The 19465-nt window shown below is 47.3% G+C and overlaps 1 protein-coding gene across 2 annotated transcripts in view; it reads left to right on the forward strand.

The window, feature by feature from the left end:
• JARID2 (jumonji and AT-rich interaction domain containing 2) overlaps positions 227-19465 on the forward strand; it is a 230157-nt gene continuing 210918 nt past the window's right edge. Inside the window, exons 1-2 of one of the 2 annotated variants that reach the window (XM_018038767.1) lie at positions 227-343; positions 1123-1326. In XM_018038767.1, the coding sequence (XP_017894256.1) occupies positions 1282-1326 (45 nt within the window). In that variant the 5' untranslated portion in view covers positions 227-343; positions 1123-1281. Of the gene's footprint in view, positions 344-432; positions 854-1122; positions 1327-19465 lie in introns of those variants that run through there. The other variant, XM_018038765.1, reaches the window with a different exon arrangement.

Consider the following 19465-nt stretch of genomic DNA (forward strand, 5'->3'; position numbering starts at 1 on the left):
GGGGCGGGCCGGCGTGGGGAGTTCCTCGCTCGCGGACCACACGCTCTGCGGGCCAATCCCGAGCCAGCCTCGCTCAGTGTCACACGCGGGACACGTCCAAGCGTTTGTTGGCAGGGCCGGCGAGGGGGGCGGGGGCGGGGAGGAGGGGAGGGGAGTTGAGTGACAGGCTTGCGGGGCAGGCTGGGAATTGTAGTTCCCAGCGCTCATGGCCATAGCCATTTTGTAGTCGGGGGACTACAACTTCCAGAAGATCAAGGGGACCATTCTAAGGTGCCCCGGGAATAGGCGGCTCTCCCCGGGGCCAGGAGTCCTGGGGCACTGGCACCCAGCAGCCCGGCTACAGGTAGACACGAGGCGTGGCGGGGGCTAGCGTTGTGGCGGCCGAGGGGTGAGCGGCAAGCTGGGGAAAGGGGGTGAGGTGGAGCGACCGAGCGTGCCATGCATTGAGCTAGGGAGCCTCTCTCAATTCCAGTCTTAGGCTTGGCGTGGGACCGATGCCTGCGGGGTGGCCCTGGAAGGGTTTGTAGAGGCCTCTCGGGTATCTCGTCGACGGGGCCGTGAGGGTCCTCTGGGCTGGGCCAGGGGCGGTCGGCACCGGAGTAGGCGGGCTCCTGGTGGCCCAGCTGTGGGAGTTTTCGGCTGGCGTCCGGCGGGGAATTATCCGAGGAGCCCTAACTTGTATAAAAGCAGAGTCCATTTAAAGTTGGGCTGGATAGCCTCTATCTCATTGGTTAGGGGGCTTGGAAAAAAGAGACTCGGCGAGCCCTCGCTGTGGTGCTGCCGCCGCCGCCGCCGCCGCCGCCGCCGCCGCTGGAGTTGACTCTTCTGCTCGCACTGCTGCTGCAGCACAAACGTGACTTCCAACATTTTTTATTTATCTTTCCCTTTTCTTTTCCAAGATGTAACTACAGCTCAGACACTAAGGACCTTCACGTTTCGCTGATGTAGTTTTTGGAGGAAAAAGGGGGGGGAGTGAAGGGCGTCGGTTTTTTTTGTGTGTGTGTGTTTCGGGGGAAATTTTCCATTATGAGTGTTTTACTAAAGTGATTTTTTTTTTTTGTTTGCTTCGTCTTTGGCTTTTATTTTTTTTTTTTCCCTTCCCAATTTCGGATTTATTTCAAGGCGAATCGGGCTTTGGGGAAAGAGGAAGAAAAGTCGGATTACAAGATCAGCCTCCACCAACAACAATAAAAACCACCAGGATATTTTTTTGCAAATTTCTGACGGCTTTAAATTCATGAAGCAATTGTCCCCTTTTGCAATCAGCATTTGGATCTCAGAATGAGCAAGGAAAGACCCAAGAGGAATATCATCCAGAAGAAATACGTAAGTGCTCCTAACAACACATCCTTTGACTTGTAGTTTTAAGCAATGGCTGTGAATGTCAAGTTTATAGATAATTCTGCAGCTGAAGGGTTTGAAACACAGCGTCCGATAAGGCTGTTTCTTTCTTTTCTGAAAGAAGGCTTTTCAGGCAAAGTCGTGTCTGCCTAGTTTGGATGAAAAAACAGATTGGTGTAGCGATACCTCCAGTGAATAAATTGACCTCGAATGACACAACCATAATCTAGTTTTAGATGAAAGGCAGGGGATTTTGGTGGAGCCTACTCGGGGAAGTGGGGGCTGCGGTAATATAACTAAACTGCATTCTCGGGCGGATTTGTCCCCATATTGCACTTTGCATGCAAATGAGTCTGTTATTATTATTAATGTTATTTGGGAAATCGTGTAACGCGTGTGTGTTGGAAGACCTTTAAGTTGCAATCGAGGGTCCGATTATGGCGATCTTGTTCCTTGCACTGGCACATCAAATTTAATATATGTGGTCGTTTTGGCTTATTTGGTTCGCTACATAAACCAGTTGGGAATCATGTTACAGGGAATGCATTTGTTGGGATTGACTTTAATAATGGGACTGGTTTTGTTTAAAAATTCATGGTTTCCAGTTTTAGGGGGAAAAGACATAGAATATAGTTAACGTTTTTAAGTAGGCATGTGAATGTAAATGTAAGTGACTACAATTAATTTCTCCCAGTTAACTGGGCTTCTGAAATTTGGTGATTATTCCGAGATTTAAATGGTTTGGAATAGTTAAATTTGTTTTGTGCATAGTACAGCTACGTTTTGATTGGCATGGGGAGTGTTTTTGTTTTGTGTGTGGTGGCTTTTTTTTTTTTTAAGTTTGGGGGGAGGGAGAGGAGAGGGGGGACCGAGGATTAACCAAATATGCACTCGAGTGATCGGTGATTAGCTGCATGCTTTAAATCAAAGAACCCATTAAAAAAAGAAAAGGCCGAATGAACACATTAGGAATAATGCAATGTTATAAGAAAGTTTGATTTAACTCGGGTGGACAAATTGGTGTTAATATTTTTCCTTTTTGAGCAGTGTGATGTGTGTAATGGGAGATGACCTTCGGGGCACTGGTTTTGTAAAAAATAGATTTAATGGAAAAGCTGAATACCTCTTCTTGAGGGCTGATCCTAACCTAGACACGTAAACTTCAACTATGAAAGAAATGCAAGGTTAAATAATCAAGCCCAACTTAAAACGCTGCTCCCTAAAGAATTTAAGAATTAAAATACATCCGCATTGCAGAGGGCTGAGGAGAATGCAAAAGACTAGTTTAAACTCGGGCTGTAGAAACTGCAGGGAGACAAGCTTGCCTGCGAGCGTGGACGCCTTCCCGGGGCACGTCCGATCCGGGTGCAGCCACAAAGCAAAAAGGGGGTAGAACTTGGACCAGAGCCACCCCCGCCCCCACCCCAGCCCTCGCTAAGTTGGGGAGCGGCGTGGGGTGGGATTTTTTGTTCCCGGTGGTCAGCGGATTGTGTCGATTCCGGGCGTCCGGCTGTCTGCCGGTGTCTGGCGGCGGCAGCAGGAGGCAGAGCACGAGTTAACGTTCGGGGAGCGGAGCCCGTGTTCCCGACGTGCTTAAGGCGGTGCGGCGGGGGCGGGGGGGGGCGGTGCGCGGGGGTCGCGGCGGGCTGGGCCGGGTCCGGGGCCGCGCGCGGCCTGTAGGGGGCGGGCTGCGGGCTGCGGGCTGCGGGTTCGGGGCGGGCGGCGCGGGCCGGCGGGCGGGCGGGCGAGCCGGTGGGTGGGTGGGGCGCGGGGGCGGTGCGGCCGGTTCGCCTGGGGAGGGGGCGGCGCGGGGCGGGGGCGTGGCGGGGAGGGGGCGGGCAGCGCGCGGCTGCGGCGGGCGCCCCCCAGCGCGCGCACGGCAGAGCATGGCGGCGGCGGCGCGGCCGGCTCCCCGCGGCCTGGCCCGCCGGCTCCAGTGCGGGCCCGGGAGCAACAGGTTAAGCCGGCTAGACGTCAGCGCGCCCCCTCCCCGCCCCCCGGTTCCTCCCCTGCCTCGCGCCGGCCTCCGCCCCCTCCCTCCGCCCCCAGCGGCTCCGGGTTCCCGGACTCTCCGGCCGGGTTCTGTTGTCATTGTGACGTCACAAAGGGACGGGCCCGGGTGGAACCTTCTCCTCCTCCGTGACGTCAAAAGTCGGGCGGGAGGTTCCAGCGCGGCGGGGCTGCGGGGGCGGAGGGAGCGGTGCGGAGGCGGTGGCTGCCGCCGCCGCCGCGCGGGGGGAGGAGGAGGAGGAGGATGCGATCGGCCTCGGCCTTCCGCCCCGAAGCGCTGCACTGCCCTCCAGGTGAGCGCTGGGAGCCTCTGGTCCCCTTGCGAGCGCCCCCGACCCTGCTCTGGTTCCATTTCGGGGGTGGGCAGCAGGGTGGAGACGCCTCCTGTCTGCGAAAACGTTTTCACTTCCTCTGTTTCCAGGTCTGCTGACGGCTGTGGCATTATTGCGGTGGTGGTCGTGCTTTCTCGTCAATGCTTTTGCAAAGCAGGGGAAACTTAAGTGGGGCAGCTTGGCTTTGCAGGAGAACCGCGTGATGGGTTTGGCCACCTTGTCACTTTAAGTCGTGTTGGGGATGTCACGGCAGGACGTGGCGGGGTGATGCTACACAGCATCAGCTGTTGGTTTTTCTGGAAGCCTTGAAACACCAGAGTGGCACTTGTTCGTTATGCCAGTTCTAGGCCTATGGAGTAGTTTAGGGCTTGGGGCAGATTAAGACCAGTCATCGGTAGGTGTGCTTGGAAGAGCACTGAGCTGCAAGTCTAAGGTGTCCTGGGCTCAGTTCTTCAGAATGAGAGCACGAGGGGCGGGAAATCTAGGTTTATTTATTCATATGTAAAATAGAAAAAGTAATACATGCTTTTGCCTTTTCACTTTATCTGAGATCGAGTGCGTGAGATGATGTGCGCGGAAGATGTAAAACTATGCTGTTTCTATGTAAGATGAAATCATTACTTGAGCTGGTGGAAGGCAGCGCATTTCCTACAGTTGGTCTCAAAAGCCTTAGTTGCCTGCCGCGTTGCCATTTAGCTTATTTTAGCAAAACAGAGTTTGGGGGTGGGATTGTAGATGGCAGGCTTTGGGGAAAATGATTATTATATTTCATATTAAATGACGTCTTTGAAAAACTCATAAATTGTAGTGTAATCCTGTCTTAATTGCTGGGCACGATTCCCACTACAGTACCTCAAATAACTGAAAACATTTGCCTTTCAAAGCCCCGATCCACTTGGACAATAAAAAGTTACATGTTTTGCTCTATGGTTATCTTATGCCATTCCTGTCACTCCACTGGTTGGTTATTACTGTCGAGTGTAACAGATAAGATACCTAGACTTAAAAACTATTTGATTATAGAAGGTGTGAGCTTGAAATAAAAATCTATGCCACATGAAGATATGATTCATGCAGTTAGCAGGAAAACAAATTATCAGTTTGATTTCTAGGACAGCTCAAGAAGAATTTGAAACACTAGGCTGTAAATTTTAGGTATTTAATTTTCTGATTTAAAAGTGCAGTATGATTGAAAACTCTGGGAAAAGTTGGTGTTACAAGATTCAAAAGCAGAGTTTACTATAATTGCATAAAATGGTAAAGAGAAAAAGTAGAACTACACCAAAGTGCAGTGGTAGGATTTATAAGTTGGTTCCCCCCACCCCCACCAGTTTTACACCCAATTGATTTATTTATGGTTCTGGGGGAAAAAACGTGCATACCTTATTTAATTGCTGTATTTTTTTCTTTTTTGAGCTGTTTAGGTGGCTTGCTTTTTGTCTGTCTCTAGTAGTAGAGAAAAACCATTCTCTTTTTCACATAAGTCTTTGAGCAGAAACAGTTTAGCAACAATCGTCGTGTGGAGAGATTGTGGAAGGAATACTGCTGTCAAGAGTCCAAAGTGTTACTGAGATTTAAAAAGGAAAAAAAAAGTCTTTAAAAGATGATCCAATTGATGATTTCCTGGGTTATTATTACTTTACTGTAGACAAGTATCTGACTTGTGTGTCCCCCACAGCCATTGGCCCAGAGGGCCAACTAGAATTACTTGGTGCTTAGATGGTTTCATGGCTGTTTCCTGTCATAAGAGGTCAGACCAGTTCTTGTTGGTTGGCTGAGGGCTGTTGACTCACTTCCAGATGCCTTGGAAAGAACTCCAGTGTTAATCTTAATATATATCCTGCTCCAAAGGTTATTTAAAATTTCCTCCTTCAGAAAGAGACAAATTTTTTGAGTATGTAATCAGTGTCTTTCAGATTTTAAATAGAACCCTTCTTTTCTGAGAGGATACGGGAAAGTCATGTTAAGCCTAACATTGAAAAGGCTAAGCTGAACTTTTTTTTTAGTTTAATGAGAGTTTTATTTAACCTAGTATATTGAACACATGATCATTTTGACATATAATCAATACAAATAGAAATCTATACAAATCTACCTTTTTTTTTTCCATCTTGTGTCTTTGAAACCTAGTGTGTATTTTTGATCCTCACAGGACAGCTCAATTTGGACAAGCCATTGCTTCGTGTGACTGAACATACGAAGCTGTCCTACTGAACAGTCCAGATCTGTGTAACCAGAGCTGTATCTCACGTAGCATGGTGTCTTTGTTGGTGAAGAACATCAAGTCCTACAAAATCGAACACTAAAAATTACAGGGCTAATGGAAAAATAAGAATGAAACATGTCACTCAAAACATATGCAACTTTGGTAAAGCGAACCATAATCAGTTAGTAATCTGAATCTGGGAAAATGACATGAAATGCTCAGGTAGGCAGCTCAGACTCCAGAGTGAATTGTAAAAATTGAGAGGTGTTATACTGGCAGTATTTTTATAGAGTACAGCTCATGTTGCCAGGGCAGTATGGATGGAACGATGCTGTTAGCTGCAGGTAGGCATTGTTGTTGGTTTTTTGTTTTTTTGCCTTATGGGTGTTTTTTTTGTGTGTGTGAAGATGAACTTTTGAGTTTTTTGGTAGATGCACACTTTTCTAGTTTACTCCAAGTTTTTTTTTAATTGTAAATGGATGCTGAAGAGATTCTTTAGGTTTATTTTTAAGGTCTGTAGGTTTATTTTAGGGTTTTTAGGTTTATTTTTAAGGTTTGCCCTTGGTCATACTGGTCTGAAGACCTGGCTTTTTAACACTCAGCCATACGTTTTTCAGTCTGAGTAGTTTCCTTTTTGGAATTCTGCTTGTATGGTTCTGGTCTTCCTGTTACTGGTCTGTGTCTAAATCTTTCCCAGGATCGTAGCAACAGGTCTTGCACTAACCACCTTCCACCCGCCCAGCCTACCCAGTTCTTCTGGCTGAAGGACATCCTGGCCGTCACGTCCCTGCATGAAGCTCCCTGCCAGTGGGCAGGCCCGGGGAGTGTGTGCCTCTGTCCCCTTTGGCTCTTACCCATATAGAAGGCTTGCCAAGTGCCAGTTGCTTGTTCCCAAATCTGGTTATTCCAGTTAGACTTATTATTGCAATTTCAGTTAAATATTATATAAACCTTTGAACGAGTGTGACAAGAGAGTTGGTTTCAATGAAAACTTGAAGGTGAATGTTTGGGAACCCTTTATAAAAGTGAATTACTGTAAAAACGAGATTGTTAAATTACATGTGGGCCTGCCATTTAAAAGACTTGGGTGAAATCTGTTAAGATTTCGCACCCATACTGCTTTGCAAGTGGGTCCCTTTTAAGAACCAGGCTTCATTAATGGCTGAACTCCCTTCCCAACAAACAAAAAAGCTTGACGTGGAGTACCACGAATTCTCAAAATTATCTGTAACAAGAACTTCCCTGGTGGTCCGGTGGTTAAGAATCTGCCTTCTAATGCAGAGGACGCTGGTTCGATCCCTGTTCAGGGAACTAAGATCCGACGTGGCCTTGCGGCAGCTGAGCTGGGGCACCACAGTGGATGCCCTTGTGCTGCAGCTGAGACCTTGCCAAATAAATAATCAAAAAAAATCTGTGACTAAAAGCATATTTACGTGTTCATTACGTTCACTTGTATGTATATATGTATATGCTCACCCTATATACATATATATTAAAGATTTACTGCTTAACAGACTTTACGTTAGCTAACCAACTTATGGTCCTTATGAGCTCTAAGAGTGCTTCCATTATATGTAGCCTTAATTCCCAAATATTAAACTAGACTTCTTATCTGGTTATGCCAGGTAGCGTAGATAAAATGCGGGTCAGTTAGTGCGGCCCTGCTGAGGTAATTGTAACACTTTCAGAGTTTGTGTCGTTCTCAGGATGGTGGGGGTTAGAAAGATGAATGATTTTACACTTCATTTATGTGGAGTTCAGAAGCTTGTATCTTGTAATCCAGCAACCTTAATTATTTTGTCTTATTTAGGAGATACCGTAAAGGTCTGTTCCATTTCAGATCCTTAAGCCTGCCTGTTAATGGAAACGACGCATCGAGCTTCAGTTTTTCCTGTATGAACCAGTTTCTCTTGCTTCTTTCCATCTCCCATGTTTCTAGTCTCTTCACACCTCTGACTGCCCGCCCTTCCTCTGCGAACCTTGCTTCCTTTTCCAGGCCCCAGACTTGGTGTTTTGGGTCCCTTTTGTGTATAAAGCCTTCTCCACACTCGCCCCTTCATCTCAGACCACTTTCGTTCCAGGAGGTGGTAACTCGGATGTCTTTGGTCTCCTTTTTTTAAAAAGACAATTTGAGTGAGATTTCTCCTTATCCTTTTAGGATATAATTTTTCTTGACTTCTGACAACCCCCTGGCCTTCTGACAGTCTCCCACTTTTCAGTAAGGGTTTTCCATTCATTTTTGATTCAGAATACAATTGTCGAAAGTAGAGCTGCCCCTGCTCCTGGTTGATTGATCTGCCTGCTTCTGGCACGTCCTGTCCTGCCACCTCTTGCAGGTGGCTTTTGTCTGTCTTGTTCTCTTGTTCTCTTTGTCAGGATGTGTGGGGTGAGGAGGGGCCCACATTTTGCAGAGGTGGATCCCGTTCTCAAGGGCCGGGTCTCGGGCCCACCTGAGTGGGCAGCTGGGCTCTAGCCCAGGGCCCTGTGTTTCTGTTGGGCTTGCTTTCTACTTCCACCTGTCTGTCTGGCCACAGACTTTACTCTTGTGAGGGGCCTCTCCCATGCCTCTTAGGACTTTTCTGCCATTTGAAGAATTGTACCAGAAGAGCTTGGACTGTAGGAAAGACTAGCCTCCTGAGGAGAAGCCCCAGTCAGTGCTGAAATAGCCGCCCACAGTTATTGTTTCTGTAGTGAGCTCACAGGAGAGGAAGGAACTGTTGAATCCATTTTTATAGAAGGGAAAACTGAGGCCAGCAGACCCTGGCCAGGGAGTGAAAGGCTGGATCTCCTCCCCATATTTTAGTCCAGATGAATTGGAGGTAAAAGGAATGATCAGAGTAGCTCCAGGAGGTGGGGAAAAGGACATCATCGAGGCTCTTGGCAGCCTTTGGAGAGGTTTTTTTTCACTGGAGAAAGTTGGGGGTAAGTTGAGGCAGTTTGTCAGCCTCCCCAGCAGGAGTGGATCTGTTGCAAGTGAGTGTTTGTTGTTTTTTTAAACACCAGTTGGTGGAGCTACCCCCCTCTCCCCAGCTGCCTGTCTCCTTAGTCCCGATTGGAAAAAGCCTTGAGGTCCCAGATGCCCTGGGGCCTGGCTGGTACTTGCTCCCTACTTTATTAGGGCCGCCACCCCATCCTCTCCGGTGTGTCTGAGAGCTGACCTGGGCTGTGTTTGCTCTCCAGGCTTCTGAATTCATTTGCTTTTGTAGGGTCTGTGACAAATAGGCTTCGGTGCTTTTTCTGGCAACTTTATTGTTGCCCCTGATTTTTGCTGCTTAGGGGACCACGGGGCGCTGGGGGAAATCATTTCCCCTCAGATCCTCACCAGGGTCTGGGCTGGGCAGTCAACAAAGGCTGCCCGGATGTGTTAATGAGGCTGCGTGAGTAATGAGAACATTACACGTAATTACTCACATAGTCATAGGACGTATGAAGGCCTTAGAAAGGGGAACCCTACTGGCAGTTCTTGGGAGCTGATTCTGAGAGCTGGTGCGGCCTAGAAGGCCTAAATTGGATTTTAAGTTCTAATTTTGTAAGTCTGTCAGGCTCCACCACCCATGAAGAGGTAGGCAGTGAGCACTGAAATACTGGCAGCAGTGTTTAGTTACCAGGAGTCTTAGAAGGTCATCTTGTTCATAGCCACACATTTTGCCCCTTTGTATTCCCTCCATGGCTCTTGTCACGTATTTTCTCTGGGACAAGCAGCAGTATTTTGGGGTAAAGTGTGGGGTAGGTGTTTTCCATCAGGAGACCCTCTGGTTGATGGAACTGAGTCACCCAGGGGGAATGTTGGGAGACTTTTTGGCACCCTGTTTTTGTGGCTCTCTTCTTAAATCTGGGTGGTTCTTCCTCCATTTTTTTTCCCAGCCACTATTTGGGTTAGAGCTTGATCTACAGTGGTTGTGTGTGCTATCTCTTGGTTCTCATTTCTACCAGCTGTTAGAAGTGTTTGGTGCCTGTGGGGGCAGAAACAGGTGCCAGGAGGAAATGAGAAGGGATTAGGGCTGTGCATGTGTTTCTTGCATTTATTCCCTCCCTGGGTTTGCAGGAGGGGCGCTGCATGAATGCGTACTCTGTTTAGCAGCAGTTGGATGTCGACCTTATTAGGACTGGAGTGTTTTGTGCTTTGTGTCCATGCCTCATTGCTTGTATGTGGGCTTGGGGAATTTAATGCCTCAGATTGTGAGGGGCTTGTTCTGAATGTGTAGAGCACCTCTGTGGTCATAGTGGGCAAGATTGGGAATATGAGCCGAGCTCAGGGTTGAGCCCTGTGTTGCGCTGGCTGTGTGACCCTGGGCAAGCCACATAACCTCGCTGAGCTGCTTCCTCACCCGGAAAACTTGTTCCATACACCTCACAGGCTTGTGGCTGGGAGGGTCAGTGAGATTTTTGATGTGAAAGCACTTTGTAAACTGCATGCTATGCACAAATGCTCAAGAAGGTATGATTACACAGTTGGAAATCACCAACCTAGAGATATGAGGCCTGTCAGCAGCCTTCCAGGTTGACTCAGAAATGAATAAATCATATGAATTCTGTGCCTCTTAACAAGCCAAATGAAGAGCAACAACAGAGGCTCTAAAGTCCGTTTTGGAATATAGAACAAAGCTTTAAAGATTAGAAAGTGATTATATTCAGTATCTTGTAATAAACCTGTAATGAAAAGGAATCTGAATAAAAAAATTAAAAAAATGTGTAGCAGAATCACTTTGCTGTACACCTGAAGTTAGCACGGTATTGCTGTACACCCGAAACTGAATCACTTTACTGTACACCTGAAATTAACACAAGGTTGCTGCACACCCGAAACTAACCGAATCACCTTGCTATACACTTGAAACTAACACAATCTAATTAAAAAAAATTTTTAGACAATGATGTGATCTCTTCCCACCCCCCACTCTCTGGTGGTTGAATCTCTTCTGTATTATCCAGCTCTTGATTTCTGAACCTGACGGGGTGGTGAACCAGAGTGACAGATTGAGAATTCAGGTTAGAGGGGCACTGAAGCTTTCCACAGAGATGTTCATCCTGGACCTTGGAGCAGCATTCCTTGCACTTGAACGGTGACTCATCCATCAAGTCTCAGCTAAGTGTGTCCTCAGCACAGTATGCAAAGCCCCTGCTCTGCCTTGAGCTTGGGGCTGCCCTTTCCACTGCAGCTGACTCAGCCTCCTGGTCTTTGCACATCCTGGTTGCTCAGCTTGCTCTGCGGCCGATTGCCTGCCCAGTCCTGCTGAGCCCACCTTGACCGCTCTTGTGACCTGATAGGACAGCTTGCCACTCTCTTCCTCCCATCAGACAGAGCCAAGTCCCCTTTCTGTGAGCCTGCCTCCTCAAAACTACCTCTCTGGAATTGGTGTTTACATGCATCTCACCCTGTTAACGCCACATGAGTAGAGGCTGAATTTTCTGTCATCACACAGTTTAGGAAATATTTACTGGGTATTTAAAATCCTATCCAGTGGTGGGAGGGAATTGGTAAGGATCTAGTGGAAAAAGGTGAGCTTCACTAATCAGAATTTCACAGCTGAGAAAGCAGGTGTCTAGGAACACAGGTTGCGCATTTTACCAGTGACACCGCCAGGGCATGAAACCCAGCCCCTGCTACAGTGGAAGGCCCTCTGGGGATACTGCCTTTGGACCCATTTTTCAGAGATGCGTTCGCCTGCCAGGTGTATCCTCAGTTATCCATGATAACTGCAGTCATTGATTCATTTTCATGGGAAAATAAAATCCACTTGTAATCCCCATATGCAATTGGGCCATTAATGTTTGCCCCTGTTTGAAAATGATTAATTTGTCCTAGAAGTCATTCATTGCAGACAACAACATGAAGGTAAAATCTATTGCAGTCACCTACGGGGCATTCCAGAGAAGGCAATGGCACCCCACTCCAGTACCCTTGCCTGGAAAAGCCCATGGGCGAAGGAGCCTGGTGGGCTGCAGTCCATGGGGTCACTAAGAGTCGGACACGACTGAGCAACGTCACTTTCACTTTTCACTTTGATGCAGTGGAGAAGGAAATGGCAACCCACTCCAGTGTTCTTGCCTGGAGAATCCCAGGGACGGGGGAACCTGGTGGGCTGCCATCTCTGGGGTCGCACAGAGCCGGACACGACTGAAGTGACTCAGCGGCGGCGGCAGCAGCAGCAGCGGGGCGTTCTTGGACTTGTGCAAATCTCGTTTTACATACGTGGCTCTTACTCTTAAGTGATAGTCTCTTCTGGGCTCTTTGCATTTATCTCTCATTTCAGTTACCAAAAGAGGATTCTGCATCATCATTGTTTTAAGATTGTTTATATTTGGTTGTGCTGGGTCTTTGTTCCTGTGCTTGGGCTTTCTCTAGTTGGGGACCAGCAGGGGCTACTTCTCTTGGTGCTGAGCGCGGGCTCTGGGTGTACAGGCTTCAGTAGTTGCCACACGCCGGCTCATTAGTTGTGGCCCGTGGGCTCAGTTGCCTCGAGGCATGTGGGATCTTCCTGGACCAGGGGTGGAACCTGTGTCCCCTGCGCTGGCACGAGGACGCTTATCGACGGTACCACCAGGAAAGTCCCCTGCACTGCTTTCCAATAGCTGCTGGGCACCTGGTCAGCCTGTAGCACAGTTTTCTTGTCTTGTGTGTTCTTGAAGGCTTCTTCACAGTTTGGGGGCCGTTGTCCACAGTGACGTGTGCACTGTGCTTTTCCTGTATCTTTTTGTACTTAATTCCAACTTCCTCGAAGTGAAATGATCACTTTGTGTTACTGGTGTTTATGTTCAGATCCCTTTTAATGGCTGTTTTCTGAGAGAAAGGCTGCACTAATTTATGGCCCCCCAGGTAGTGCCAGGGGGTTTGTTTGTTTGTTGTCTGCTTTTAAAAACCAATACAGGCGCTTGTAACAAGTAGTAAAGATGTCAGTTGGGTTTTATTTAAGTTTCTGTTTTCTTTCCTTGTCCTCTCTCAGGGCATTAGAACTAAATGAGATGAGATATGGGGAAGCACTTTGTAAAACAAAATTGCTCTGAGAACACAGTGTGTTATTAGTTAGGATGACTGTAGCTGTGAAGGGGGAAGGGTCTGTAGGATTGTACAATTACATATTTCTTGTTTAGGAAATGGTTCTTTTGTGAGAACACGATGTAACTTTAAAATGACCCGAAATCCCATTATTTTTACAAGTGATTTCAGCCTTGTTTTGAAGGTGGGCTTTGTATGGTTACAAAGGTCCCACTGGGCTCTGGCTTGAAAGACTGCTGAGTTAGATGCAGCCGATGTGTTTTGGCTGTGTACCATGCTCTCACCCTGTTGTTGTTTAGTATCTTAGTCTTTTGTGAACCATGGACTGCAGCCCACCATGGGATTCTCCAGGCAAGAAGACTGGGGCGGGTAGCCATTGCCTTCGCCAGAGGATCTTCCCTCCCCAGGGATCGAACCTGCGTCTCTTGTGCCTCCTGCATTGCAGATGGATTCTTTACCATTGAGCCACCAGGGAAGCCTCTGACTATGTTAGGAGTTAGAAAATATGACATTGTCCTTGTCCTTAGAGAATTTACGGTTCAGCTGACAGCAGGGATGCCAGACTCTGGGAAGAGAGCAGTTGGTCTCAGATTAATCACTTCCCCTCAATCTCAGTTTCTTCCTGCGTGAAATGGGGAGACTCACACCTTCATTTATTGGCCTCTCAGGGTCATTTTGGGGGAGGTGGAGTTGGATGTTAACATGTGAAGTGTTATGAGCTAGCTATCTAGATCAGATTATTCCTATTTTAGGTCCCACGGGTCTTTGTGGCTGTAGTTCTCTAGCCTCAAGGTTGAAGAGGGAACACCGTGTTTCTGGGTCATCCTTACTGATTTCAGGCTGTCTGGGTTGTCTGAGAAAGGAGATAGAAATGAAAATAACATAGGTGCTTTTCCTTTCGCATTTATGATAAAATGCAGTGTGATGATTTTTATGGCAGACATACCTGTTGATTGTTCCAATGATGGCTTTTTACCGATCTCCCTCCCTCCTCCCCCCGTGTGAGAATGAGGTGGTATCCCAGAACTGCTGAGAAGCACCATTGACAAGTACTTCTGGGTGAACTTGTTTGCCTTCTTTTTCATCCTTCAGTAAAGATGTCGCTTTAGAGATAACTTGGGACTTCGATGTTTATCGGCATTTCCTCGGTTGCCCCTTCTCCATCCTCTGCACAGAGCACTGAGGCACCGTGTGTTCTCTTCGCGGCTTGTGATAGTATCTTGGTGTTGGAGGGGAAAGAGGCAGCATAGTGGGGATGAGCCACGGCCTGGACTCCCAGTTAAGTGGCTAGCACGTGACTCCTACCTGCTGGAGCCGCCGACCCCCGTGCTGGTCCTTGGCTCGTACCAGCTGACTCCTTTCCAGCCTGATCACCCCAAGTGGCGAAGGGGTCTGATACGTGCCAAATGGGCAGTCAACCTGGTTTCTTTTTTAAAAATTTTTATTTACTTTTCAATGTGGCTTATTAATGTGTGAAAATGACGAGACGCTTGGTGTTGCTCAGTAAAGAGCCCGTTCCCGACTCTCACGCGGCCTTTGTCTTCGACATTCAGTTGCATTCACTCCGCAGCCTTTTCGCTGGGGCTTGAGTCGGTGACAGTGTTCTGAGAGGGGTGTTTTTCTGATACAGTTACTTCTGTACACTGCACCTCATTCCGAAAAGGATTCAAGGCCATAATGAGCAGTCATCCTGGGAGCGGACGGTTTTTTCTTTGACCCAAGTGTATTCACTTTCTAAATGCCCGGAGTGACAGCCGGATTAAAATAATGGACTGTGAGCACTAGTCCGCAACCCAGCAGTGTTTGGACTGAGTGGCTTTTTGTTCTGGCTCTGTAAACTTGACCTAAAAATTTAGGTAAAGGTGAGGTTTGTTAAGTAATACTGGTATTGACACCCTGACAGAATTTTTAATGTGGAGGAATTTTAAAGTTCTTTAAAGAAATTTAAAGTTTAAAAAAGAATTTTGAGGTACTCCCCAGTGGTGAGCACATCCTTGAATAGCCGAGATCAGATTTCTGTTTAAATGCCAGTGCAGTTCAATATCACCTTTTCCCACCATACATGGTGCCAGGGAGAGTCTGGATCTAATAAATGTTTTCTTGGGGTAGCAGTTGGTAGATGTGAGTGACTGCATGATTCTGTTCTGTGTCTTTAACAATGTTTGAAGAGTCTCATTCTGTATCATAATCCTCAAAACTGCTGTTAGGATTCCAAACCATTGTGGTTTAAACTTTGCTGGAATCTGAAAGGTGGCGGACGGAGTGAAAGGAAACCTCCTCTAAGTGAAGAACACTTTTGACTTGCCTGCTTGTCCCAGACTCTGGGCGTGTCTTAGCCACAGGCCATGTCTCCTGGTGGAAGAAGGTGGGGGATACTTACTTCTTTCTCCTGGACGGTTTCCCCCCACCCCTACCCCCCACCCCTTGCTCAGCTCAGTATAAACACCATCATGTAGTCCTGCAGAAACTCCTAATACAAATATGGACTTGCAAAGCCCGGAGAAGCGCACGGAGAAGCGCACGGAGAAGCGCACGGAGAAGCGCACGGAGAAGCGCACGGAGAAGCGCACGGAGAAGCGCACGGAGAAGCGCACGGAGAAGCGCACTCTTTTGTACTTGTGATAAGTAAAAACCTCTAATGAGGCCATGAAAATGGGTTTTCTTTTGACTCTGGTAAGCTTGGAAGCACTGGGAGGTGGGAAGGATGGGTCTGACCTGGAAATCTGAGGCTGAAAAGTCTATATGCTTTTTTTTCCCTCCTAACTCCACTTCCTGCTCCAATTATATGAAGCGCTTGCTACCCAGACACTGCTGCTGCTGCTAAGTTGCTTCAGTCGTGTCCGACTCTGTGAGACCCCATAGATGGCAGCCCAGCAGGCTCCCCCGTACCTGGGATTCTCCAGGCAAGAGCACTGGAGAGCCCCAAATGAAACACACTTTCTACTTTTTTTTTTTCCTTTCCGTCTAACATGAGACTTGCTGAAGTTGTCATGTTATTTCTTTCCAGAATTTATTGGAGCACTAGGCAAAACCTCCTGGGAGTATAAATAATGATGATTGTAAAGAACAGTCAGTTTACCAAGGAAGGCCATTATCTTTGACTTGCAAAGGCTTTTACAGCTGAACATTGTTTGCTTACAGTTTAATACAAATGAAGACCTTAATGGTGCCTATTGTAAGAGGAGTTCTTTTACTGTATTTGTACACGGAGGTCATCTCAATAAAGAACAGAACCCCTTGCTCAGTCCTAACTGCCTGTTTCTCCAGATAGGCATTGTTTACTGTCCAGGGAAACCTGGATGGTGCTTCGTGGCTGCCTTTTCCCTCCTATCCACCGCACAGAATCCTCCCTGCTGAGTGTGAAAAGATTTCTAAGGCTGACAAAGTGATTCCGAATGTACTTTTAGAGTCTCTCCTCTAACTGCTTCCTTCCCAATTTCTGAATCCAAAGATGGTTTTAAGACGAATTTACGGGACTAGTCTAAGTAGGCACTGACATCGGATAAATATACTTAAATGGTAGGCTGTCCTGCTCTTGATTAAAGCCCACAGCATAGCTGCAGGGAAATGGGAAGACTGCAGTTGCGCTTTTTATTTTGGGGAGATTAAAGTCGCCCCTCAGCACACTCTTCAGTCTAACTGCAGAGTGTGTATATATGCTTGGCATACGTTGCTGTCCTTGGCTGCTACATCTCTAGCAAAGTGTCAGCCCCTTTTAGCCTTTCTTTTTAGAAACTCTCATATCCTCAACTTATTCCAGTTCTTTTGGCAGTTCTTCAGCTATGTTTCTTTTGGCGTTCCACTGGTGGTTCAAGACGAAAGGCATCCGAGGCATCTCAGTCTTCCCTGAGTGATCTTGGATGTGAATGTGATTTTTTTTTTTTTCCTCCCCCTCTTAAACAGTTCAGTAGTTTTTAGTATATTCGGAGTTGTGCAGCCATCACTGCGATCAATTTTAGAACCTTTTCATCACCCCCAAAGAGAAACTCCATACCCACTGGCAGGCGCTCCACATCTCATCCCAGTTTTTCCAGTCTCTGGCAACTACTAATCTACTTCATGTCTCAGTGAAGTTGCCTATTCTGGACACTTTATGTAAATGTAATCAAACAGTATATAGCCTTTTGTGACTGCCTTCTTTCACTTGGCATGATGTTTTTGAGGTTCTTTCACATTGTAGTGTGTATCCACAAAAAGGACTCAGTTCCTTTTTTTATGGCTGAATAGTACTTCATTTATTTACTGCTCTTTGACCTACAGCCTGCGTCCCTGCACCTCCTGTGTTCTACTCAGCAGAGGGCTGCGTGGGGGCCTCTCCTTTTGGGGTGGCTGCCTTGCCTTTTTGGGGTGTGGTTCTCACTTTCCTCCCTGCCTGACTGCCACTCTTCACTGTGTGTGGGTGTCTCACTGCCTCTCCCCCTTGGCAAGCTCCATTAGGCATGAGGAAGGGGTGGGGCTTGGAATTTCATCATGGGTTGATTGGCTCCCTGTGGGTGCTCAGGTGTTTGGGGTTGTTGTTTTGGCCTTCGGGTGAATCTCTGCATGGCGTTTATCACGTGGTTTTGGGAGGCGCCAGGACTTAAAAACCCTGGCTCCTCTCTGGGAGCCGGGAAGGACTGGGGACCTGTTTTCCTGCATCACCTTTGGTTTTGACTTTGTCCTGGTTGCTGATGTTGATGTTCTTTGCTGCAAGGTACAGGAAAGAGAGCTACTGTCTGCCTAGAAGCTCCCCTGATTTTCTTGCTCCTCCCAAGCCTAGTTTTCCCTAAACAAAAAAATGCTTAAAAAAATCAGAAAAGGCTCTCAGCAAAGTTGTTTAAGAAATGGGAGTTCTTTTAAGGAAGACGGGTGGTGCCATGTTTTGATAGTTCTGATCCCCCCTCCAAACCCCGAGAGTTATTTTTCCCACATTGCTGTGAAATAAAGATGAGGTCAGTTTCCTACTAGAGTCAGGCAATTTTTACTCACGTTCAAGTGCTCATCGAAAGTATGAGGCGATAGAATGGTGGGGACTGAGAAAGCCCCATGACCCAAGGGTGCTGGAGCCCTTTGGTGGACTTGGAGGGTTCTAGTTCTCTGGAAGTGATGGAGATTTGGGGTGGGTGTTTGTGTCTTTCCTGGAAGTTCCTGGTAAGAGGAAGCCAAAGACCAGCATGTTAAGAGTTTGGGGATCTTATTTATCACATACTCCTCAAGTTCAGGGTCACAAAAATTCCTTAGTAACGGGATTAATCAAGCTTTTCACACTCCCTGGTTTTTCTGGTACAACTCAGGTCTAGATTGACTCTTGTGCTCCGGTCATCGATGTTGGCTAAAGGGCAGACGGCTGTATTCACTGTTTTCTCTGTAGTGGCTCAATCACGAAGAATTTGCGAGGTAAGACACCCACCCACCTCACTTTAGAAAGTAGGTGTGAGTGTGTGTGTGTGCATGGATATCTAAGGAGTTGCTGTTTTAAACTTTGCATTGTTGAACTGGAAATCTGTGTTCTGTCTGTCAGCCTGCCTTTGTGTGGTGTACCTATAACCTACGCGCACACTTGTGCCATTTCTAAAGCAAATGCCACTTCCCTCCTCCTAAAATTGCTTATTAGAGCTAATTTTACGAATTGAGTTAGAACTGCCCTATAATATAATGCAGAATATTTCCCAATAATGCCTAGGTTAACAATGATCGTCTTGCTGTATTGTGCAAAAAAGGCTTCTGTTCAGACCCAGCTGGGTTTCAGGCTTAATTCATTGCTCTATGGTGGGATCACCACAGCTGCTGTGGGGCCTTTACAAATGCAAAAAAGCTGTCAGTGTTTGTTTCATCAGCTGCATAAGTGATGAGGCCAAGTTGAGGAATCCATTCCAGTGCGCAGTGTGCAGGCTGTAGCCATTATTGTTTACAGAATTAGTGTGTTGGAGCTTTAAAATAGTTGGCACCTCGACTGCCCTTTAAAAGCACAAGACAAGGGACAGGACCAGTTGGTTGTCCTTGTAATGCTGGCCGGATCCAGCCTAGCCCCTGTCTTGGACAGTTGCTTGCTCCGGGCTGTGCTATGGGACTGACCCTCTTTTGCACAAGGTGGGGGGCGCTGAATACATGTCCATTTAACTCTGCATCTGAAACTTAGGTTTCTATTCTTCTTTTTTTCCCTCATTATTTTCGTGTGTTTTTTCTTGTTATTTTAGTGTTCAGTTGTGTCTGACTCTTTATGACCCCAGGGACTGTAGCCCACCAGGCTCCTCTGTCCTTGGGATTTCCCAAGCAAGAATACTGGAGTGGGCTGCCGTTTCCCTTCTCCAGGGGATCTTCTCCACTCATGGATGGAACTCGGGTCTCCTCCTGCATTGCAGGCCTGTTCTTTACCGTCTGAGTCAGCAGGGAAGCCCACCTGTTACCGTCCATAATTGTAATTGAATTTTAAAGCCTTAGGAATCCTCCTAGCTCCAAAGAGGTGTAGGCCTGTCAGCTGGGACCTCAGGTATCCCTGCAGTAACGTTCCGTTCAGCTCTGTGGGACTCCTTTTGTGAAATGATACTGCTTTGGGAATATTCTCATGTCTCTCTGTGGATTCCGCAGTGAAGGCTACCT

The sequence above is a fragment of the Capra hircus genome, chromosome 23 (genome assembly GCF_001704415.2).
Source record: "Capra hircus breed San Clemente chromosome 23, ASM170441v1, whole genome shotgun sequence".
In the NCBI taxonomy this organism is placed as follows: domain Eukaryota; kingdom Metazoa; phylum Chordata; class Mammalia; order Artiodactyla; family Bovidae; genus Capra; species Capra hircus.